Here is a 25120-nt window from a genome sequence, read left to right as displayed (position 1 = left end):
CCCCACCCCCACCCAAACCCTAATATAACAAATCCAAACTTCTCCCCAAACCACGACGAGTCTGAGGATGATCTAATTCCCCCGCAAATCCTGAGGACGAGGACGACGACGACGACGAGGAGGACGAGGACGAGGACGAGGACGTCGACGACGACGAGGGCGGCGACAAGGACGAGGACGGTGACGACGACGAGGATTACTCCCCAAACAAAGACGCCAAAGATTTCGCCTAATTCCCCAGACGAAGAACTGCAGGTGTGTCTAATTACCCCCTGAAACTTTCTAAGTAAAAATCAAACACTTATTTTGTCAGTACAGTATAATCTTATGGTCTAGGTCTTGTTGCTTTAATGGGAACGAATATTTTTCATCTTCCTTTTTTTGGCACTTGTTGCTTTAATGAGTACATTTTGTTAACTTGGAAGGTAGACTGATAGACAGTACCCTGTGGTGTGTAATAGATATAGTGAATGTGTGGTAGGGTTTATGATGTTGCTGTAATGTGGTCCTACTGTGATTAATATATGCATACAATGTTGATGTACTGTGTTGTGGCCTACTGAGAGTATATGTTTATGCTTTTCATACAGTGAGTCCTGCTATGTTGCTTTAAAAATTGTGATCCTACATAGCTAGTTGTGTATAAAGTCATAAATCGTGGGCATTGCTTCTTTTTATGTGTAAAATGTGCATTGAATATGCTTCTTTTTGTCAAGATTGATGAAACTATAGAATTAATAATTCACCATGGTGGTAATTTTGTGTGTAGCCCTAGGTTCCAATATTTGAATGGTGAGACTGAGGTAGTGAGAGTATACCCGGACTTAATATGTTATTCCCATCTAGTCAAATATATAGCAAACCAAAGGTATGAGAAAATAGCCTCACTTACTTACAAGTTGGTTTCTGAACCCTTTAAAGCTTTAAAACTATTACACAATGATGCAAGTAGTTTACACTTAGCTCAAATTGCTCGTCAACATAAAAAGTGTGAGATTTGTGTTGAGCATGGAGTAGATGAAGCTGAAGTGGTTGGTTTATGTTTACCTGAGCCTGAAGGGGGTGAAGTTCAACAACCTGAGGTTGAGGTTGAGGCAGAATTAAGGGGTGAGCATGGGGGTTAGTGACTTTGAGTCAGATGCTGAAATTGGCAATGAAGAAGGGAGAAATACTAAAATTGACAGTGAAATAGAAACTGAAAGTGAGTGCAAATGACAGAAACAGTGACCAGGGTACTGAGGGTGATAGTAAGGGGGAGAGAGAACAAAATAGTACTGGTAATCAGGGTAGAGATAAGAGAAAAAGAATAGCAACGGTAGATGATGAAACTATACCCCAATATGTGCCACCATCACATAACCCTTTAGAAGATGCCCAAGATTCTGAGTATTATGATTCAGAAAATCCCCTTACAGTTGAAGAAGAATTGCAGAACGAAGAAGGGAATGAAGTCCAATCAAAATACAATGACAAATACCATAGGTATATCTAAGTCTGATCCACCATTTGTTGAATTAGGTATGTATTTTGATGATAACGTGCAATTCAAGTTTTCTATGATTAGTTATGATGTACACACAAAGAGATATTTATTCTGGAAAAAAAATGGATTAAAGTATGTTAGGATATAATGTCTTGGGAAGGGATGTGCATTTCATGTTAGTGCAGGTGGGAAGAAAGAACTAGGTGTTTTCAAGTAAAATCAATTATGTTGGAACATAGATGCAACTCTCAATTCACCTTATGGATTGTTAGTCAGAAGTGGTTAGAATGGAAGTTTGAAGAGAATGTGAGACAACATCCTACTATTGGTTATTCAAAGTTGAGTAGGGGGGTCATTAAAGATGAGTTCTTCATTAATACCACAGTGAGTATGTGTAGAAGGACAATAATAGAAATTATTAAGAAGTTAGATATAAAGTATAAGAATCAGTTTAAGAGGCTTAGAGATTATGCTTAAAGAGTTTTAGAGGAAGGTACTAAAGTCTCATTATCCAAAAAGAAAAGAAAAAGAAAAGAAGAAAAGATAGTAGTAGGTCAGCGTGTAGGACTATAGGTGGTCTGATCGTGGGACCAAACTACCCCCATTCCTCCACGTCAAACTGCAAAAGATTTACCAGATATGCTGACACACTATACCCCTCTCTCTCCCATTTCTTTCCCTCACTCAGTCCACTCTAGCGGTCTTAGCTCTCGCCATTCTCCTCCGCTCTCATCCGGGAAAACCGCCCTCCACCGCCACAACCACAAACCCTAGTCTCGCCGGTTCTATGCTTCCAGGTGCGGAGTTTATAACCTCAACCACTCTAGCTCTGGAATTCCAGGTGTTTTCTGCATTTTGCGTTCTCTTAAGACGCTGCATTTCCGAATTTCAGCCGTATGATCCTCTGTTAGATTCTATGCATGTGCTCCAAAACCTCTTAATTTCAGCTTGTTCATTCATTTCTATGCATGTATGCACGTATATACACAATACATTTTGAGTTAACCGAAACTTAATCTCGGAAGCATTTTCAAGTTTTGTTTTCTACTACAGTACTATTCTGCTTCGTTGTTTTTAAAAACCTTTTAATGTCTTTTTATTTTTTGGATAAATTTTATAAGTTGGAATGCACTGTTTCATAATGGTTCCTTCCTTTTTCCTTAGCTTACGGGCGGGGGATATCTTGCGCAATTTATTTCATGAACTTACGGACATGTTTATGTTTGGGTCTTTATTTATATTCATGTATTTTAGGCACTTCAAAATCTTTTTTATTTTATTTTGTGGCTCAACTTTTGTAGAAATGTGGCTTGTTTTCTTTTTCTTCTCTATTTTTATTTATTCATCGAGTTCTGTTTATATATTGACTCTGCCGGGGGCTGGAGTTTGATGGAATCATGGTTAAATGGCTTTTAAAGTCCATTGAAGTTTCCGCTAGATTAATCCTAAAAGTGCTGATTTCATATGGAATTCGTAAAAATTTTGGTCAACTCTTTGGGTTACCATAAAATCCTTGAATCTTTATTGCTGCCAAGTTAGGTTACCATTTTCTGTTTCATCTCCTCTGATCCTTGAATAGTACGGTCTCCCTCATTGAGTCATTGCTTTTCCTCTAGGCAAAGCACAAGGTAGCATGCACTTCTAAACTCTGTTAGTACAAGTTTCTAACTAGAGAAGCATCTTTGGTGAAATCATTTTTTTTTCTCGAGTTTTTCCAGCATGTAATATTAAAACCTCCAGTATCATATGATGGGCATGAGCATATTGCACAAGACATACTTGTATTGCATTCTTAATTAACTCTTGTTTCTCTTTATACTGCCATTTTAGATTAATTAGGATGAGTTGTGGTTTTGATGTATCAGTGCCATGAGTTTTTTGAATTTTCAAGTTGCATCTCACTAGTTCTTGATTTTGGCAGTTTACTATCAAAAGATATTCAGTTGTCAGTATTGTTTTTCATCATACTAGGGTTCAAATGTCAGTATATTCACTATCATTAGCCCTTAAAATTGGCAAGTTCATGACAGATGCCTGTCTCATGGAACTCCTGTCTAATATTTTCGCTGACTATGTTTCAGGATGACATTTTCTCAGGATATGAACTTTTCCATTTGGGATTGCCCATACAGCCAAGGTTGTTTCACCTTCTCTCTGACTGCATATTGTAGTTCTGCTTATCATAAAAATTTTTCCAATCCTTGGCTGTGAATTTGATCTTTCAAGAAGTCCTTAAATTAGCATGCTGCTGGTCCTGACCATTTTCTTTAGCTTCATCTATTGGTTTTAATTTTTCTTACATTTCAGATGAAACCTGCTTTGTGGCGAATAGTTGGCCTAATGACTTGTACCTCAATCCTCAACACGGTAGTTCACATTCAGCGTTTCCTTTTACTCATTTTTTTTTTATATAAATATATAAATGTATACATATAATTAACTTGTGATTTATCATTTCAATTGCATTATGATACTATCATCTATTCATCTCTGTATATTCCCTTTTGGTTGTAGATGTCATCGAGGAAGATGCATTAAATGAGAAATCTTGTATTCAAGTACTAAAGGTGTTGATTGCAAAAGCTGACAGAGAGATACTTGAAATTGAAGAAGAAAAAGTGATGTTGCAAAGTGAACTGGCCTTGGCTGGTGAGAAGTGGCATGCAATGTGCTTTACCACTTTAATTCAGAAGATCACTTGCCTTGACAAATTAATACAGGATTTGAAGAATGCAAATGTGAATGGTGTGCTTCATTTAGGAAATGAGCAAATGCATCCAAAACCTGCTGAAAGAATACATGAAGTATTAAGTGCTCTGTTACAAGATCACTTTTCCCAAAGTGATGAGCAGGTTTGCCTTTTGGACCTTCATTAAAAATAATACATGCTTATTATCAACTGACAACTTTTTTTAGTAATTTGTTTACTAGGTCGACATTTTTCTCTTTGTTCCGTGCAATAACTGTGCATACTCTCATTAATTTCATGTAGATTGATTTATTTCATTTGTTTCTTACTTTTGCCCTGATTCAAATCTTTTTCCTCTTTCAGAATGAAGTGTCCCTGGCAGATCATAACCGTCCTTGTTCAAATGTTCAGAAAGTGGCAAGCACCCAGCCCATGGAGAAGAATTTGAACGGTTCAACTTCTAATATAGTATGTGGGATATCTGTTACAGCTGAAAGGACTCTTAATTCTCTATCTTCAGGATCTCGAATAACAGTGGATGAGGAGGTAAAGAAAAACTAAATACCATATTTCATTCTTCCCAATTCTAGTAATTAGAATGACTTACGTGCACTTTCAGTGCTGATCATAAACTTCATTCTAATTTGTTCTGTTAATGTTTTGCCTAAGAGGCACATAAATCCTGTGGGAGGTTGTAGGCACGGTCCTTGTTCTATAGGAAAATTAGAGATTTAGTCCTTCAGATTAGAGAGAATACAAATTACACATACCAATGATGTTCATTTGGAATTCATTAATTTTTTTTATGGGTAGTAAGCTCAGTTGTGACTTTGGCTACTCCGACAATGATTAGGTTACAAATGCTATCTCAAAAGATTCAGCTGCAGAGCCTTTGGAAGATTTCTGTGAGGATAAAGTTGAAGAGCTGAGTAACACACATGAATGCATAGGCTCGAGTACAACTGAAGAAGTGAAAGGAGTTGATTTGTCAGAAACATCTAAGGTTGAGAATATATCCTTATTGCTTTAGTTTGTTAGAACCGTCTAACTATGATTAATACTTTAATAGACCAAGTTGTTCAACAATGCTATTCTGATTTCCTGAAAATTTCTTCCTGCTTCTTGGTAGCCTTTATGAAAATTATTGTGTTTGTGAGCTAAAACTTTGACTAAAAAATGAACAGTTTCAGGGATCCAAAGTACGAGTAGATATAAAACAAGAAGTGAAAGACTTCAGCAGGAAGCAGAAGAACAAGGAGGTGGCGACCGCTCAGAATATCGAAAAAGAAACCAAAAGTCAATTGTTGGAGACAAAAATGGTCAGCATAGAATCTCCTTGGGGAGTAAAGGGAAAAGGGGCTCTGCTCAGCGAAGTTGATCAGAGTGTTGGGGGGTCATTGTTGGCTCTGTTCAACCAGAAGGATAAGAATGAGAGAAAAACACAGATAAAAGTAGAACCGCAAGAGTACTTTCCCCCCAAAACTCAAGTCACAGCTCCCGCCGAGTCCAATTCAAGTTTGTCTGTGCAGTTAAGAAGCTGGGAACAGATGGACAAGGAATGGTCATTATATGCAAACATGGTCAGGGAACCATGTCTTACTGAGGAATTGGGATTAAAATCACCTCCTAAAAAACTAAGAAAGCAGCTGCGCATGCCTGGGAGTGGTTACAAGCCTGCCAACAGTGACCTGGGAAACAAGAACTCATATGAAAGCCCACTAGCATTGGTCGCGTCCAAGAGTGTTGATCCTACTCCACAAACTAAAATATGCCTGGACTTGCCAGTCATGAAAGAGCATGAAAATCTGAGGGACTACCAAATGAGGTTAACCAAGTCCCGTGGCACTTCTAAAGATGTTCAAGACACAGGCTGCCCCTCTTCTCACAACTTAGCAGCAGCAGCAGCAGCAGCAGATCCATCTGGATGTATTGCAGACCTGGAGCATATGACCAAGACCCAACTCCAGGCCCTTGCAAGACAACACAAGTTGAAAAGATGGTACAGTCTTAAAAAGGTGCAGCTGCAACAACTTCTCCATCTTCGTCTGCAAGGTAAAAATGGTGATATGTAACAGCAATGTCGTATTATTTTGGCACAAGGAGTTTTTGCAAGGCCTGCCAAAAGTTACTAGGAGGAAGCAGGGAAAGAAGGCAAATGGCATAGTCATGTGAATAGCTTTTGTGTAGTTACTCATCGTTGTTTCTCTTTAATGTTTATTAGCCTTCCCTTTGAGGCACATTTTCTCTGAACTCTAGCTAATTTTGCATGTATAATTGAGCATTCTTATTAAGATACAGATGATAAACATATATGAAAATACTTATCAACATCAACAAATTCAGAAATTCAATTCTCATACTTAGCGCAGTTACCACTCTAAAGTCTAAACTATACCTTCCCCAGAAAACCATATTCGTTCCCGTCTTCGAAGTCCGAATACGATTTACAGGGCATCCCCTCCCAGCGGCAATAACCGGTGGTGATTGAAGGCTCGGGCATGGCGGTGTAACCAACACGTGTCTTCCTCTTCATTGATTCTCCTTACACGTATCATTGATAAACGATAATCCATCCATATTCGCAGAAAGGGCGGCGCGAGGCGAGGCGAGGCGAAAAGCAGGACGTACAGAATCCATGCAATTTCTTCTTTTTTCAAGGTACGAACGATTCAACTTAACCCTTGGAAATTGGAATGAATGAATCTTCAAATCTAACGACATTATTCTCGTGCCAGATGGTAGAACAACGATGATCAACACATGCATTGACTTCGTAGTGCTTTGCTTTACTATTTCTCTAACTCTATTATTTGGTACCTCTGCCCGTACACACCACTTATACACACTTTCGAAGCAGTGTCCATCTAGGTATGTGAAGAGGTATACATATTAAGTGATTATTTCTGATCGAAGCCGATCGTTATGGTGATTGAAGGGCTACAAGTCTTTTGAAAATTCTGTGACCAGGAGCCAGGATTGCGAGAGGGTCATACAGGGACTTCCTTTTAGCAAACACCTCCCACTGGCTTCCAAAATGGGCTTTCCACTCCTCCTGAGTGCTGTAATGGGGCAAGTACTGTTTCATCCCAATCTTCGCCCTTTCGCAGAAATTTATAATTTTCGTGTTTTGAGATAGAATGTCTTCCACTCCATCTTTACCTCCGGGTGATGGTATTGCAGAATTTAAAAATGCTACAATGTAGAAAACATTCTCTTTAGGAGTGACCAGGGATGTCCCATTTTTCCACCTGAAATAAGAAAGTATATTGAGATTACAGACAAAAAACAAAAAAACAAAAAAATAGTAGCAGACAAGCAAGCCATGATACTTTGATTTATTGAGTGGGTAGATGAGAATGGGTCCGTGGCTGGTGTCTGTAAGAATGTTTCCAAAAACTTCTGTAGCAAATTCATGAATCTTGCTTTTCGGAATAAGTAGATTTAGCCATGGATGAGGGACGTCCCACAACCCTTTTTCCCGGAGTTTCATCTCTGAGATGTGCACCCTATCCAGAAAGTTCACATAAGAAACCTCTGAAAGGAAGAGTGTGGTATGAATGTAGTTCAACTTTGATAGAAGACTGTCAATTTTCTGCAGGATTGGATAACAAAGGCCAAAATTTAGGTCAACAATTGCTCAAAGACAGTAAGGTTTGGAAGCCATTTTGAACTTTGAATATCTACCTGATCCATGGTATCAGCCTCTTCTGGATTGAAGTATTTGGCAACCTCTAAGCAGAAGAGTGTCCTTCCTTCAGATTTGAACTGGCTTGCTTGAACTGGATCTTTAGGACTGAAAGTAGATCTCCAGTTATTTAGCAGACCATCTCTGTTTATTATCACCAACCCTTCAACATAGTCGAAAGAATCCTCGGATGATATCAGGTGTTCTTGGTCACTGATAAATGTGGGAAAATCTGAATACAGCACTCTGATCCACTTAACCTGCCAGTATGTATATCGCTTATTGACCTTTAGTTGTGTTTTTTCTTGTCTTTTCTTTTTTGATTTTGTAATCTACTTTTGCATTCATATTTTCATACTTTCCCTTTTGGGTAGTAACTTAACCTTTGCAGTTAATGGAAATTTCAAAATCATTAAGTTACCATCTTGGGTGCTGGTTCAAGAGCAATCCTTGCTCGGGTGATGATACCAAATTGTCCTAGACCTCCAAGTACACCATTAAACAGGTCAGCATTCTGATCCTCAGAGCATGTAATTACTTCTCCCTTTCCTAGAGGAAGAATACTATTATTAATGAATTTTGTTAATAAAATATTTAGTATGACAAGTAGTGGTGAAAACCATCTCCTAATACAGTAATACCTACTTTTTGTCTGAAAAATGTTCATGGGTAATCAAAGGATACTGTAGAATAGAGGAGAAAGTGACATCTGATAACAACATTGATTTATGCTGTAAATTCTGTTGGGTGCAGGTACTGCAGCCCACAATTCAAATCACTTCATTATTGACTTTTTGAGTGTTGGGAAAACACAACACTTTCTGAAATAAAATAACAGAGGACTGAACTACCAGCAAATCAGCAATTTTATAGAACAAAAAGTCCCATCTGACACGATGGCACTAGTGTCTGTTTCTTTTGTATGTGTTTAGCATAAGTATATTATAATTGTGAATCTGGAAAAACAAAGCTATTTTCTAATGCATGAACATACCTGTGACTACCTCAAGGTTATAAACATTATTGATCTGTGGTCCATAACGAAACGCTTGTCCACTGATTCCAGCATTTGATAAAGTGCCCCCAATTGTTAGATGAAGATAATCAGTCCATGATTTTGGTGCTAGTTTGTATTTAAGACTTTCATGCAGGACATTTATCCAAAGTTCTCCAGCAGACACATCAACATGAGGCTTTTCCCCACCTTGGAAACTCATTCTTGGTACACGAAGAGATTCCATGTTGATCACTATTCCTTGATAAGCTTGTGCCTGGCCTTGTAGAGAATGACCATGACCTCTTGCAGCAACGGTTATCTCTGAGCTGGTACCCATATCATAAATAAGTTTTATGGTGGAAGAGATATCGGAAACTGACGTAGGGTATAATACTGCTGATGGAAGGAAATGATATCTATTTCCGAAGTCCTTTGCTGCATGGTCAATGTTTGTAAAGTTAAGATACCCATCTAGTTTTAACTCTTCGAGTGATGAATGGATCACTGAGAAACTTGAATGAGGGGAGACTTCAGGGGTGGCAAAAGGATAGTTACAGAAAAAATTACTTTTCTTAATACTGCAACCAGCTAATAAAACAACAATGAACTTGAGGAGCATAGTCTTTTGTTTGGTGAATACCACTGGTGGTGACTTCATTCTTCTTAGTATTCACAAGATGGTTGTATGTGGAAAGGGTTAGCCTATGAATTGGGAAAAGAAATTCCTTGTGGGAATTTTTTGGGATTTTTGTTACTACTTTTGTTCTCCTTAACTTTTTCCCAGAAAATAGAGAGGTGTAGAATGGCCTTGGAAGGAAGGTTTCTGAAGAGAATATATAGGGAAGGATTGGAGTGTCACCATCAATTGTCACTTAATGGTCTAGAATTGCATAAGTGTACTGTTCCCATTGTTGTATTTTGAGGTGTTTTAGAAAAAAATACATATTTTGGCCCTTCTTTAGTCCTTTGCTTTGTCAAGGACTTCGCAACCGAGGTCAAATTGAACTGTCACCTACTGTTTGCATTCTAGCATGGTTTCAGGCACCTTCTAATTTTTCCATTTATGTTCTAGTTTGGGCAAATCTATGAGTGCACCTGGGCCGACCATTTGCCTTTCGACATCTGGTGAAACAATGACTTCCCGTATTAAGGTTGAAGTGATTCTCTATGCTGTGATTTGCACTATTTCTATGGTGTGTTCATTGAACCTAGCTTTTGGTTATAATGCAGTCTACACTCATGTCTTTTCATAGTATCCCAGTGAGAAGTGATTCTTGGCAGTGTAATTCCTCTTCACATGCCAGTGAATGAATCTCTCCTTTCCTGTCATCCTCAATATGACTCATTGAATTTACTTGCTTACAGTAATAATGGTAAATTCTCTATGGTGGGTTTTAGTTCTTAGTGGCAGAGCATGAAAATTGGGGTGGCCCCTTGTGAGGTTCGATGCTGTTAGGTTTAAGTGTAGCTGATGAAGCAGGAGTCATATCATAGAGGTTCTGTGATTATTACTCTGAAAGGGTAATTTGTCTCTGCTTCTGTTAAGCTACACTTTGGGTTGATTGTTCTAATAATAGTTGTTTCCAAGGGATTGGACTAAATGGGTATCCACTTTGCTGTTTTGCAGCAAATGTCATGCATGAAAGAAAACTTGAGGAAACATGGAAATGGTTCTCATATTTGTTGAATAGTTCAACAAACCTGTCTTGCTTCTTTTAATGAGATTATCCTATCTGTTTCAAAACTTTATTGAGCATGGTCTTTAAGCAGTGTTGATTTGTAATAATTGGGTCCAGCTGAATTGCCCATGAAAAGAAGGTTTTTTTTTTTTTTTAATTAATTAATTTTTTAAAAAAATAAGTTCAAAGTGGCTAAGTTTTTACCAAAGCACCAAAAACATGATTAGTCCATTAATCAACAATTACTGCTAACCAATTACCAGTGTTTATGAACTAATTGCATTTTAAGTCCCAAAATAAGTTGTTATTTCACTTGTAGTTCCTAATTATCAATTTTGATAAGAGTAGTCCCCCAACTATTGAAAACTGAATACAAACTGTCCCCCAGGTATTGAAAATTAGACAACCCAGATTCCCAGATATATTCCAACAAATGAAAATTGGATGGAATGGTCCTTCAATTAACAAAACCCCAATGAAGGTCAATTTTTTTACCATATTAGTGAAATACCACTACAATTAGAAAGCTAATTATGAGATTAGTTCAATGTATGCTAGGCATGGTCCTAAAGAATGGAGGGGTGATGCAGTGATGCTCTGTAATGCAATGTTGGAGACCTTCCCCTCATCACCCCTAATGTAAAGCTAGTAACTGCTCCATAGTTTTTTTTTTTTTTTGGGTACTCTTCCTTTGGTTTTTCCCTAAATTATATTAACTTCTTTTGTTAGTCTTGCAAGGTACATGAGAACCATATGCAGTAATTTGCATTGATGACAAATTTGTTCTGTGTAGGAGCCTGGGGACTGTATATGAGCAGAGCATAGTAAAAAAGTGTACATGGATGTGAAAGTTTGAACGGGTGAAACATAAGAAAAGCAGAACCTGCCAACACAATTTCATCTCAAGATTTTTGGATCCCAGAACTGAGACAACATATTGATTTTCTAATTAATAAATCTAAGAGCTGCTTTATTGTTCTTCTCCAAACAAGGTACTATTATGGAAATTATTACTTCGTTCTTCTGTTTGTTGAGCACTTGAACGTTGAAAGGTTGCTTCACCACTTATTCCTGCTTAAATGAAATTTTATAATTTTTAGTGCTTCTTCCATTTATTTTGGTAGTAAAAGATGCCTTCATGTGCACATTAAAGACTGTAGTATGATAATGATCATTAATATATTTCAATTTAATGAAGAAAGACAAAGCATCAATAACGACCAGATTTATATCAAGCACTGTATTTGTAACCATCATCTTCTTATGCTACAAATCCATACCATTAAAAAAAAAACTGAAGAACAAAAATGTGTTGATTTAGATATCAGCTGGTTCTCAGTAAGATCTATAGGCACCTTATCAAATTGTTGTCTTACAGAAGAGGATGTGATGCTCCTAATAAGATCAATATGCAATATGAACTGATTTCCAGCCACTATTGCCCCTTTCTTTTGGTTTTGGAGTAACTCATGGACACCTATCTGCTGCTTTTTGAAAATAATCTTATCTTCATTCTATACTACTGGTGGATCTCTTGCAATATGGTTCTTGATAATCTTTTTGGCCTATAAGATAGTATAGGCCACATTAAGTCACATCATCCTCGTGCTCTTGTCTGCGCTAAAACAATTTTACTGAGTATTTAATTTCTTCTTGTGAACAATGGACATTTACATCTCCATCAATGACATTTCTTTCAGCTTGCAGTAGGTGACATTCTTGTGTCAGCCTACTCTCTGAGTCACAAGTTTCGAAGTCACTCCTGATTTATCATACCCACTTTTGGCAAATGGCAATTAACTTTTCCATTTTCAGAACTTGAAATCTCAGTCATCATGCAAGTTGTCATGATAAACATAATCCACACCTCGTTTTTAGTATCTTGTTCATTTATTTCATTATTGTGAGATGAACTGTGATATATCGTATATGCATATTGCAGAAATACTGTGTGGATATCATTACATTTTTTATTTATTGGATGAGTATAATTTCCAGTTTTTTAATTTGACTGCACACAGGCTATATACTGTTAGCAGAATACTAGTATCTACTAATAGCAATATAAATGAACTTTCTCTAGGACAGCATAATGCGGTTTGTTTATCCCTGCTAGAGTTGCCTTAGAGATCATTGAACCCCACATTCAGAATTCCTTGAGACATTCACACTAACGTTGTTCTACTTTTGCATAATGCTATGTTTGGTTCTGCCTTAGAGATCTTTGAACCCCACATGTAGAATTCCTTGAGACATTCATACTAACTGGATTTATATTTTAGTATTTTCTTGTTCACTAAGAAGCAACATGATGAAATTTTCATTATAATATTCTGTTAGTGGCTCAAATATCAGCACTTTGTATAAATAACAAAGGGAGAAATGTATTATGACCTCTGCTGTCTAAAAGGAGACAACCCAGTTGAAAAGGTTGGATAGGTATGATTATTACTTTCTGCAGAACAAGACAAACTATGCAATAGGGTGATCCTTTCTATGCCAGTCTTTATGAAATTGTGGTGTGCATATTTTCACGTTGTTAAAAATGAAAAGTTTGAGGGATTGCTTATTTTAATTCTGCTAATGAGCAAGGTTTTTTATGAAATGACAAAATTTTTGTTGTAATCTGTAAGAGTAGTTCTGGTTTAGAGAAGATCATATCAATCCTAGCTAGCTCTTAATATTATTGGTGTATTTATTTCACTGCTTTTGGTTGGATCCATGGGCGTGAAGAGGCAGTGAATGAGAGTGCTGGTGACTCAATAGATATACATTGATTATGAGCATACTCTGTTTTACCAGCAAATAAGTATGTAGTCAAGTTTAACATATATTCAGTAAATAATCATAATGATATCATATGAGCGTTTTGTTTGGAAATTGCTGCACAGATTAAATTTGCTCCAAGTCCAGCCATGTCAAACAGGACATGACCAAATTTGGTCTGCAAAAACGGTCCTTTTGGCCACTCGTTCTGTAACCCATCTTATTTACATGCTATTCCAATCATGTCTATTTGTCCCTAGCTATACTTTCATACAAAATATGTATTTCTTTTGCTCATGGTTGTGTCGTCAATAATTTTTGCTTTATTTTCTTTATTGCTCATGCCAGCATAAAAACTCTTTTCTCAAATTATTTTGGGCACAGAGAATGGGGTTGTTGTCAACCAGCAAACTCCAGAGTCGAGACTGTGTAAGTACTGCTGCTATCATTTGTTGCCTTTTGCTTATCTAATATTTTTACGTATTTTTGTCACATCTACCATGTGCTTGCAATCATGGAGATTCAGCAAATATTTTGACAACCCCACCACAAGCTAACCTAGGACTGTTGTTTTCCTCATAAAGCTTTGGCCCATAGTCTGAACTTAAGGTATGAACCCATTTCCATGCCCCAATCTTTATCCTTTTCTGTTGTACCCAAAAAAAAAGTCCCAATTTTTATATGATTTAAAAAATATTTATTATGTATGATTTACTGAATATTGATAATTAGTTTAGATGGGGTTAGATTCCACCGTTTTAATTGGATCTTTATAGTCTCCAAACACCAAATATTTAACTAGTCATTGGCTAAGTTGTGTGTAAACTTTTTTTGTTGCACACAACTTAGCCAATGACTAGTTACTATATTCCTCTTCGAGTTTGGGCTTTTCTGCCACAGAAACAGGATGAAAAGCTCCCATTACATAGGTTGTATTGTCACAATAACAACCTTTCCTAGACAAGTACACATCAGAACCCATTGGTATAAAGCTGCTTGGGTAATTTGTAATGCATGGGTAATGATTTGGGTTTATTAATCCATTAAGCACCAAAGGAGATAAGGGAAAGGGACCGGGAGTACATCAATCTATATCTGACCACTATGTCTTCATCTTTGGAAGAAACTGGAATTACTTCCTTTTATTAGTCGATGACCTTTTCACAGCTATGCTGGAAGGATTTTTTTTTTTTTTTTTTTTTTTTTTNTTTTTTTTTTTTTTTTTTTTTTTTTTCTACTTTGGTTCTTCGACTATATTAGGATTTTGGTAGGCGCTTTACTATTATTATTATTATTATTATTTTCACATTTAATGTTTGATGTTTCAAATTTACTAGATTTGATCCTCTAGGTGGAATCTCTTGATGAAATGATTATTCAAAAAAGATTGAAGGATATGTTATACACTTTGTTTGAAAGACCAAATTTGGTAAATTTTCAAAATTTGAGCACAAAAGGTAAAAATGTTGACAGTTGAGCTCCATAGATGGGTAATCTAAAGCACTGGAGTCAATAGACCAAAAGTTTAAATTGTTCCAACCAAAGTTTAAATGGTTATGCTCGATGCATAGTAGAACTAGGGAATCCTTGTTTGGAGACCTTTTCCCATAGCATTATTACTTGTGTGCTTGAGGAAACAAAAATTCATGGACCTAAGGGGTGTTTGGTTCATGGGTTTAGAGGTAACTAGGTAATGAATTAGAACAGAAGCCATAGACATGTTTGTTTAACCACTTTTAATGAGTCTAGAATAGGATGCAAATGCCCTTAGAAAGAAAAAAAAACATTACCTATTTTATTTAAGGTTTCATTTCTTAACAAATGATAAATGATAAACCTATTGGTTTGACATCTTTACATTATGTATTTATGTTACATCAGTAATAACGTTTATCTTTTACATTATAACTATGAAAATAAGATTTGATGTAATGAAATTTGCTTCTTTAAAAAAAAAAAAAAAAATTGTTTTAATAATTTTTATTCTTTAATTGCAGACTTGCAACAATAATTTTCATTTCAGTTATTCTCAAATAGATAACTTAGTTTTACTAAAACTCATTCTGATTACTAAGTATTTCATTTCAATTTTGATTCTATTTCTATTTTCAAAATCTAACATCCCCTAATATTTATTTAATTTTAACTTTTAGTTCAACCTTTAAATAGTAAATGCATTTTTATTAATATTATATTTTCTCAATTTTGGAACTAAATATACTCCAAAATACAATCTTCACTTCAAGGTGATAGATATTAGATACTGTGTGCAATTTATGCTAAAATTGAAAGACACATAGCATTAAGATCAAGATTTGACAGAGTGTGCTATGGCATATGAATTTTCAGCTTTGGTTCAAGAAAATGTTGATAATAGAGTCGCATTCTATCCACATCAGATACAACTCCCTACAAATCATAGATCCCATGTGCTGCTGCCCTATTTCTTCATGGTTTGATTGTTAGCAAGTAGCTAGCCAGGTTTAGCCCTCCAACTTAATCACCAATAATGCTTCAAAGCAAAAGAAAATAATGGCAGACATAAGCTCATGGTTCCAGTAATTCGAATGCAATATCTCCATACCATATTCAAAATTTATCTCAAGTGTTCAGGGTACAGGGTACAGGGTAGTATGGTCTAAGGACTTGCTTGGTATGTAATTGTGATTTATCCTCGATTCTTTTTTCAGGTTTGGTATGCAGACATTTCTATTAGAGGCCCCGGTAAAAAAATTGTCCTTTTTTATTAGATTTTGTATCCTTTTTTTTTTTTCTCTAATTTTTTTTTATTACCGTGAAGGAAACATGATTTGCATGGATAAAGCAAAAAGGTATGGAAATTGATTAGGTATCAAACTATGTATCTTTTTTGGCTGATTTTAATGATTTCATTCCTTCTTTTGATGTAGATAAAATCTTTTTAAAAAATTCAAAAAGTCATAGATTAGGATGACATTTTTGGTATATTGAAAAAGAAAAGAGAAAGACTATTGTTTAATCAAATTTTGGCCATTCACATCCTCCCACCAAAATTTGATGTAGGTTGTTCGGGGAATTTTTTAAAAATCGTCATTTTTTTTTTATAGAATCTTAAATTAAATTAGTTAGCTTGTCATCACATCAGTTCCACTCACAACCCATCCTTTTTCAATAATTTTTTTATAATATGTTATGATAATTCGGATTCTATATCATAATCATCAGTGTTTTGAATAGATTGAATAAGATGATGATTATTAATGAATTATGGTATAGTAATGCACATATGTAGTCACTTGCCAAGTCTTTTATGATGTAGAGACCTAATTTGAGTAGTCTCACTTCATAGTTTATGCACAGTGTTACTGTCAAGACATGCATTGTATCTTGCTCTGCAAAATTTTGTGATCAAGTAGATTTTGATTGTTTTGATGAATCAGGCTTTTGTGGAATGGAGCAATCAACTAGTCCGGATGTAACTCTATGATCGGTGCATCAAAATTTGTATGGGGCACACAGATGTTATAGCAGTGCATGGGTGCTTGACCAGTTGAGCTCTATGGTGCCCAAAGTATAGCCTTATAGGTACTTGGCCTTATTATTCCTGTGAAGAATATACTTGTGGTCATTTTTACTTGGGGGTGTCACGTCACATAAAAAAATGGTTTAAATGTCATGTTTTTAGTAATGTTGGATACTAAAAATAATAAGCATGCTATATTTTATAATGTGACAAAATTACAAATCGGCATGGAAGTTGCTCTTATAAAATTTAGTCATTTCGGTGGACGTTTAGTCCATGGTCCATTGGATGGTCGGTGCAAGGCCAGAAATCGAAACACATTGATTCTGCTTGTTCCCGTCCTTCGCTTCAGGGCCTGTCTCTCAGTCTGGTCAGTACTCCATACTCTCGAGTAGCAAAGCTTACACTTGTTCACTAATTATGATGGTTCACTAGGGCCTCTCCTCTTCCCTTTTTTGCTCCCTTGTAGGGGTTGGGAACCCCCACAAATGGGGAGGGAGTTGACTGAACATCTCAGCCATTAGCGGGAATTTCGCCCGCATCTGATTCCCAATTCCTGTTCACCTGAGACGATCGTGCTGGGTGAATGTAACCTCGTACGACCGTGTCGGGTGAGCTACAGGTCACACTTTGGCCAAGTATCTTACAAAGGGACTCTCGAGAGCCAAAAGTATTAAAGGAATGACCATAGGAACATCATGACATCGTAAGATGTCTCGCCCGAATGAATTAGTTGGTACTAGAAATGTTAAAAAAAGTGAACGAAAAAAGTAATACGAAGTGAAAAGGACAGACACTTCCCAACCAGAACAGAAGCAAAGTTCCCATTGATGGTATACTTAATGTAAGCGAACTCTAATAAGATCACATCTTTGGAATAAAATTCTGTTAGAAAAAGATATATATATATATATATATATATATATATATATATATATATATATATATATATATATATATATATATATCATGATGAGTTTAAAATAATATGAAAAAATCACTTTCGAAAACTATCCAATCAAGGCCAATTATTCTTACCAATAATGCCTCTGTTTCAAAACTATTGCGCGATATCATTATAGCCTACACGGAAAATGCATAAATGATTTGAATCCTTCTCGTATGAACACCATTAATCATAATTAAGGATAGACAATTTCAATCCGCCCCGCGAATATCTACCCAAATCCATCCCGCATGGATCTGGTTTTTTTGGGTGGTAGTGGGTGGTGGGTCTAAAAAAGTAAACCCGCAGTGGGTCGGGTTGGATTCGCGTTTTATGTACAAATCCCGCCCTAGAACCCCACCCGACCTACCATGTGTGTGTATATATATAATACGGAGTAGTAAAATTAGCAGTACTGGTATATAGTTAATTATAAAATTTTCAATAACTTTGGGTAACATTTTACTATTTTTACATCTAAATTACCTAGTTTATTTTTAAAAATTAACAATTTAGTTATTATATTGAATATTTCTATTATTTTATGTATTAGTATAACTAATGAATTTTATTATTTTATTATGTGTAAGTAATTTAAATATTTTTTTGAAAAAAAATAAGTTGATAAGTGGTGGGTACTCGCACTGGGCATCCGCACCCGATGGGATGGGGGTGGGTTTTGAAAAAATTTACCCGATGCGGGTTGGGGTTGGGGTGGGGGTGGGTGGAGAAAATGTATGGTGGATTGGGTGATGGATGTAACCCTCTCCAACTCACACCCGACACATTGTCATCCCTAATCATAATGTGAAAGTTATACTATGAAATATTTACTCTTTTTTTTAACCCGATTGATAGATATTGACATATTGGTATTAAAAGTATTCATTTTAAAAATAAAAATAATTTTTTCCAATCATAATCAAAGAGTATTGGATAAAAATTTGTTAGAATCATCTTAGAACATTGGTCTAGTGATGCAAAAATTACATAAGAGCAAGTCCAATAGTTGGTTGTCACCCTGGCACCGCCCATTGAGTGTTGGTGTGTGAGGCGTGCACCAACTTGCTCTATTTTTTTTTCTTTTTCTTTTAATTCTTAGTGGAATCCACAAAAAATAGTGGAATCCTCTTCCACTCAACCCCCCCCCCCCCCCAGTATACAATTTGGTGTTGAGTTTTGAAACTAAATTTGTTTGATTTACCTCTTCATAAGCCTAAGAATAGGTTATTGAGGTTTAGGATATGGTACGTCGAAGCCGAATAAAGAAAGAAAAAAAAAACAAAGTGTGTAAATTTCACATTCCCTACTATGACATCACATTCCCTTGAGCATATAAGAAATGTGATATTATAATAGTCATATTCTTGAGATTATGTGAGATAACGTGAACCAAATGTCAATGAACCATTATTCTTAGAATAACACTCAACATACCAATATTTTTACGAAACATTGATGTGATGTGTTGCTATTAATTGATTTAGAAATAGTTCTTTCTTGAATTGCTTAATGGAAACAATCAAACATGTTATATTAATATTATTAGTACCACTTTTGATAAATGTTTCGTTTGTGGCAATATATTAATATTTAATGGTGATTATTATATGTCAATAGGAATTATAACAAATATAGAAGCACATGCTCAACCCAAAAAACTTCTCAAGCCCAACCTCTTTAGTTGGGTTTGAATTCCCTAGGCTTTTGGGTTGGGGCATGTTTTATTTATTTATTTTTTTATATATTTGGTTTCCGAGCTAAACTAATAAGCAATAGTCGTACCATGGACCCGGATCTACCTTGCAAAGTGAACCTGTCACAATTTACATACTGAATGTTCACAATTCAAATTGTAAACATTTAGTTGTGAACATTCAATATATAAATTGTAAATATTTAATATGTAAATTGTGTATTTTGAACTCGGGTCCACATTAAAAGGTGGACACGAGTCCACAAAATACCTTATCTAAGAGTAGTTAGAGGTAAATCACGAGTCGCCCAAGCAGTCTCTCCGTTTGTTCTTGTCATTGACTCTCCGCATTTTTGCCAACTTGGAAGCCCAATCTCCGATCTTGGGAGTTTAAGTGCTGACTTAGTTGTCAAACGTCTTGTGGTCAAGCAGCATAACTGTGGTCCTCTCAAGTGAGAGGACATAGGTTCCATTCTAGGACTATTCTGCGAACTGAACTAAACATGCCGTTAATTTATTTCCTTTCTCATTTATTAATTAAGTCTATTTCTTTTCTTCTATGAGAAATTATTAAATTCATTTCATTTTTTAAATAAATACAGTTCAAATCATTTCATTTTACAACTTTTTAGTATATCGGATACTAGAATTCGTGCATCGTGCATTCAATACTTAGTTGCTATTATGGGTACATATACTGATATTGTTGTATGTTGATAGGCTTATAAATATGGGGAGGTGGGTGGGGTTACACTTTTAAAATTTGTAAAGCATTAAAACTTTTTTTTTTTTTTAAAAACAAACCAACAAAACAAAAACACTAAATTTCATTAGTTCAAATCAAGTCTCAAACTATGAAAGAGGATAGGATGCGGGATATCAAACCAAGAAAAACATTCAAACATGGGAAAAACTGCTCTAGCTAAGACATGTGCAACTTTGTTTGTTGAACGTTTGATAAAAGAGAAGATTACAAATGACATTATTGATATCATTTCGAACTCAAATGTTTTAATTTGAAGGGTCTCATCAGGCTTCATCTTCCACGAAGAGTGAAAAGTTCTGAAACGTTCTGAAAAGTTTTATACTGAATGCTAACAGAGTTAGTTGTGATATTTAGGTTATGCTTTGTCACACCTAACTGAAACGTTAGTTAAAAGTTGAAAAATTATAAGCTAAAAGTTCACCCACTCTCAAGGTGAAGTCTTTCGCCCCTAAGACCGCCACACCCCGCCCTGACAGGATTATAAGCTAAAAGCTGAAAGTTAAGTTATCGGTGGAAATGATAAGCCAATATTTGAAAAAGTATTGTTGAAATGTGCTTATTTGAGTAAAGCATTGATGCATATAATTTGCAGCAGAGCAGTCATAACTAGTTTTCCCAATTCTCAGGAAGTCTGAATTGCCATAGCAGAAGATATGTGCTTAAAACAGGCTAAGATAATGAACAAAAAGGACTTTGATTATGGGACAATGAACATTTTATCTGTCAGTGATCTGAAGATTGAAGTTTGGCTGCTGCAAAATACTTCTTATGAGGGCGGCTAACGACTTCGTATTTCCATTACAGGAAGTCATCCTCACAAGCCACAAGCCACAAGCCAATGGACTTTTCAAATTTCCATGTTGTAGGGTACAAGAAATCATTTAATGATGTCTGGAGAATATGTGGAATATGTTTGCTTGACTTGTGCTGTTTCCATGGGGTGCCTGGATTTTCCAAGAAATTGATCTTATCCCTCACCTTCATTCCCATCTATAAAGAGGGAGCTCTGCAGTTTTCCTCATCACACAGAATGAAAAAAATGGCTTCTGCACATAACCATTCCTGCAGCAGAATGCTTCTTTTCGCGCTGCTAGTCTTCACTATCCTCGATTTTTCAGGTCAGTTCTCGCGCCCCTCTCTTGCTATGCAGGAATATAATTCAAAATTTCATATTCTGTATTCATTCTTGTGCTGTTTATGTCAAATTAACTGGAAAAATGTTTGATCTTGTTTAGGTGCTCAGACTGGAGTCTGCTATGGAAGGCTCGGAAGTGGACTTCCATCTGCAGCAGAAGTTGTGGCTCTATGCAAGCAGAACAACATCCAAAGAATGAGAATCTATGATCCACACCAGCCTACTCTCCTAGCCCTAAGAGGATCCAACATTCAACTCATCCTAGGAGTCCCCAACTCTGATCTTCAGTACATTGCTGCTAGCCAAGCCAACGCGGATACGTGGGTCCAAAACAATGTAAGAAACCACCCGAATGTCAATTTCAGGTACATAGCTGTTGGAAATGAAGTCAGTCCAGTGAATGGGAACTCTCGGTTTGTGGCTTTCCTCCTCCCGGCCCTACGAAACATGCAGGCTGCAATTTCGGGGGCTGGATTGGGGGACAGGATTAAGGTTTCCACAGCTGTGGAAACAGGACTGTTAGGAGTTGGTTATCCGCCTTCTCATGGAGAATTCAGGCCTGATGTTAGGGCATTCACCGACCCCATAATCACGTTCCTAGTGAACAACCATGCCCCGCTACTCGTAAACATTTACCCTTACATTGCATACATAGGAGACACAAAGAATATTAAGCTTGAGTATGCACTTTTTACCTCACCTGGAATTGTAGTTAATGATGGCCCGGGCTACCAAAACCTCTTCGATGCTCTTTTAGATGCTATGTACTCGGCTCTCGAAAGGGCTGGTGGCTCATCTCTGGAGATTATTGTGTCTGAGAGTGGTTGGCCCTCTGCTGGGGGAGATGCAGCCTCCATTGACAATGCTAGGACATACAACAACAATCTCATCCGCCACGTGAAGGGAGGGAGCCCTAAGAGGCCTCAAAAAGCTATAGAGACTTACATTTTCGATTTGTTTGATGAAGACCAGAAGGATCCTCCTGAATCTGAGAGGCATTTTGGTCTGTTCTTTCCAAACAGGCAACCAAAATACCCCATCAGCTTTAACTAGTCATCGAGACTCGAGTTTATCAAGCAACTAATATGGTAATGTAATGTATTATCCTGAATAAGAGTTGCTATATATGAAGATTTCATGCATTGTTCAAAGGACCAAAAATAAGTATGTGATGTTATATCAGACAACAAATACAAAAAACCCTTTTTGCAAATTTTACAACACATTCCAAACAAATGACCAATCAGCAGAATCAACCCTCACTGCCTCCAAGGACTCAAATTAAATCCTCTAAAAGCACACTTAAAAACACACAAGAGGGAAAAACCTTTTTTTTTTGTCTATGTGCACATGTATCTGAAGTCTGTAATGTTTTTGAACCTTAAGCAGGAGAAGAAATCATTCTCTTGTTATTTGTAGACAAACCTGGATGAAAAACACCTCCAATGATCTTGTTACTTTGTTTACTTTCTTAAAAGATGGTGTAGCCTTGTACCATGTTAGGAGTATCAAGTAAATTAACATGAAGTTCTTCAAAGGTTCAACTTTTCTAGTGCTGAAATCTTCTGACAAGTGATAACTGTTGTAATCATGGTAAAACGTTTTTGCGTTCTCTGATGCTTGCTGAAAAATTCCAGTTTCTTTCAGTGCTAGAGGTTTCGTCGTTGAATGAACTCCACGAAGAAAGGCTGAGCTTGTGGGGAGAATGTTGACACGAGCAAGTGTCGTATAACCTCACCCTTTGCTTCGGGGTGCTCATGGACCTCATCTTCGCTTTTGCAGATTCTGTGGCGGCCATGTAAGCTGGAAACATAGGGGAATCTGGCAAAGAGCTATCGTCGCTTGTGGATTTCTGTTTCACAAGAGAAAATGATCTCCTGGGAAGTGACAAGGGGGAATTCAGCTCCTCAGAATAGTCTTGTTTTCGAGCATATCTTCCTTGGACTTGTGTCATTTGATTCGTGTCACCTCCATGAACATTTGAGTGTGCAAATGACCTTAACCTGTCTGCTAATGTTGTCCTCTTTGGTGTGCCAGATTCTGCCCACTGATCAAATCTGCAGCTCCCTTGATTCTCCTTGTTGGTTAACAGCTCTTGCAGAGTCTCATCGTTTCGCCTTTCCTAAAAACATTTAATCCAAATCCAAATCCTATGATTCTCACAGGACAAGAAGATAGAGGGCTAATTATATAACCATAGTGAGAAAATATGAATGAATTTACCCGTTGTGACAACGAGTATTTCATCATCCGCTCTCTTTTGGTTATTGCATCTCGCCTTCTGAACCACAAGGCTTCAGCATCTTCCCCTGATGCTAAGGTGAAATCCCAGGTCCTGTGGCTCTGACACTAGATTTGCCAATCAAAGTTTTTTTTGAGTACTACTGACTCTATTACAATGTAGTATCTGTTCATAACTATTTTCTCAACCTACTGAAGCACAAAGTTTAAGTATATAACAACTTGAGAAGCCTTTCAAAGGATGAAATCTATTTCTGCAGAAAGCTTGAGATTACCTTTACTTCATGAGGTTTCAGAATTTCCTTTTGGCTGATAGGCTGTTCCACAGCTGCAATTCTCTTCTGATGAACTTGTGGTTGTGACTTGGGAAATGACAGCATACACTTTAACTTAGCTATCAATCTGCGCCTTACAATTTCGCCTCGGATCACTGCCTGCAGCTTCACCAGTCCCTTCAATGCACTTAATGCCTTCCTGGCCTGCAAAAACATATGCTTCAGATTAGTCTTTCTGCAATATCTGCAATCATGAATCCAAGGGGGATAAAAATGTTGAAGATGCTAACGAGGTAAGCGCGAAAAGCAGTCTGGATTTTGGTGGCTGCAGAGCTCTGTCTCTTTTGCAACTCATAAGGAGCATTGGTTAGCCTGACAACCTCTGCTGCAGCATTGGCAGCAGCCACCGCCGCCTCTGCAGCGGCCGCTGTTGCAACTGCCACCGCCATCGCATGCTTTCTTTGGTCCTCCGCCGCCTCACATAATGTTCTCTGAGGCGCTTCGATTGCTGGCCGTTGCCTCAGCTTAATCTTCCCGGAAAACCATTTCCATCTCCTCGGTCTCTGAGAAAATATAAGAGAGAACATATAAGTTTATAAGGTCATAGGTTAGACCAGCTAATAACAGAACCCGAGGACAAAAGATGAAGGAACTAATGAATCAAAACCAACCTTTTCTGCCTTGGATTTTGCCTCCTGAATGAACAGTCTTTTCACAAATGCAAACCAGCTCCTTCTCTTTCCCATCATATACTCACCATTCTGCAGAAACAAACAACAGTTTATCAAACACTCATAAAAGTAACATTTGAAGAGAAGAAATGAAGCTCAAGATTGGGATTAATGGCCCAGCTGGAAATTTGAAGTCATAACTTGAAGAACAGGTGAAAAGATGAGGAAGAGGGCAATCTAAAACATCAAATTTGTGCTGGAAAAATGCAACAAGAAATGGGCAGTCATTTTCTGGAATGATGATGCTCCAAGTGGCCTCTCTCCATCCTCACCCTTCATGTCTTATATGTAAGAGACTGTCGTGAGAAGTGCCATCAAAAGCACGCCATGTGCTCTCACTGAGAATAGACAATAATGAAAGCAAAAGCTAAGGTTGAAGTCTTGCTTTTCAAAAAGCATACACAATTAATACAATTAAGATATTTGGATTTTTTTTTCTGAGATGACGAGAAAAATTCACCGCCACCAAGAAAATCAGTAACCGCTCTCACTGGAGTCGAACTCGGATATTTGGATATTTTTGAAACTA

General features: G+C 36.9%; 4 protein-coding genes and 1 long non-coding RNA gene across 6 annotated transcripts; 3 read left to right on the top strand and 2 right to left on the bottom strand.

The window, feature by feature from the left end:
- The first annotated feature begins 1017 nt into the window (after positions 1-1017).
- LOC116029513 lies at positions 1018-6289 on the top strand. Its single transcript, XM_031271564.1, has 10 exons — positions 1018-1082; positions 1219-1482; positions 1723-1867; positions 2172-2377; positions 3565-3620; positions 3791-3850; positions 3998-4335; positions 4536-4718; positions 5026-5175; positions 5357-6289. The coding sequence occupies exons 1-10, from the start codon at positions 1018-1020 to the stop codon at positions 6242-6244; spliced, it is 2355 nt and encodes a 784-aa protein (XP_031127424.1). The 3' UTR covers positions 6245-6289.
- Positions 6290-6526: 237 nt separating this feature from the next.
- Positions 6527-9719, bottom strand: LOC116028775 (cytokinin dehydrogenase 1-like). Its single transcript, XM_031270592.1, has 5 exons — positions 8852-9719; positions 8279-8406; positions 7857-8117; positions 7502-7764; positions 6527-7420 (listed from the first exon to the last, which is right to left on the bottom strand). The coding sequence occupies exons 1-5, from the start codon at positions 9510-9512 to the stop codon at positions 7093-7095; spliced, it is 1641 nt and encodes a 546-aa protein (XP_031126452.1). The 5' UTR covers positions 9513-9719; the 3' UTR covers positions 6527-7092.
- On the top strand, positions 7669-17028 carry LOC116028776. The gene is made up of 8 exons (XR_004100212.1): positions 7669-8123; positions 8232-8362; positions 11327-11525; positions 12234-13728; positions 13826-13908; positions 15990-16023; positions 16100-16130; positions 16719-17028. It is a non-coding gene; the product is annotated as an uncharacterized LOC116028776 (long non-coding RNA).
- A 4185-nt stretch (positions 17029-21213) lies between these two features.
- On the top strand, positions 21214-22505 carry LOC116030023 (glucan endo-1,3-beta-glucosidase, acidic-like). Its single transcript, XM_031272106.1, has 2 exons — positions 21214-21327; positions 21445-22505. The coding sequence occupies exons 1-2, from the start codon at positions 21240-21242 to the stop codon at positions 22395-22397; spliced, it is 1041 nt and encodes a 346-aa protein (XP_031127966.1). The 5' UTR covers positions 21214-21239; the 3' UTR covers positions 22398-22505.
- LOC116030022 (protein IQ-DOMAIN 14-like) lies at positions 22496-24862 on the bottom strand. 2 transcript variants are annotated; one of them, XM_031272104.1, is made up of 6 exons: positions 24732-24862; positions 24532-24621; positions 24151-24423; positions 23861-24064; positions 23568-23693; positions 22496-23466 (listed from the first exon to the last, which is right to left on the bottom strand). In XM_031272104.1, the coding sequence occupies exons 2-6, from the start codon at positions 24607-24609 to the stop codon at positions 22933-22935; spliced, it is 1215 nt and encodes a 404-aa protein (XP_031127964.1). In that variant the 5' UTR covers positions 24610-24621; positions 24732-24862; the 3' UTR covers positions 22496-22932. The 2 variants fall into 2 exon arrangements, with proteins under 2 accessions (XP_031127964.1, XP_031127965.1); XM_031272105.1 differs by lacking the exon at positions 24732-24862 and having other exon boundaries at positions 24532-24719.
- Between the last annotated feature and the right edge of the window lie 258 nt (positions 24863-25120).

The sequence above is a fragment of the Ipomoea triloba genome, chromosome 9 (assembly GCF_003576645.1).
Source record: "Ipomoea triloba cultivar NCNSP0323 chromosome 9, ASM357664v1".
In the NCBI taxonomy this organism is placed as follows: domain Eukaryota; kingdom Viridiplantae; phylum Streptophyta; class Magnoliopsida; order Solanales; family Convolvulaceae; genus Ipomoea; species Ipomoea triloba.
The sequence above is the reverse complement of the archived record's forward strand: the minus strand, read 5'-3'. Positions and strand labels throughout refer to the sequence as shown.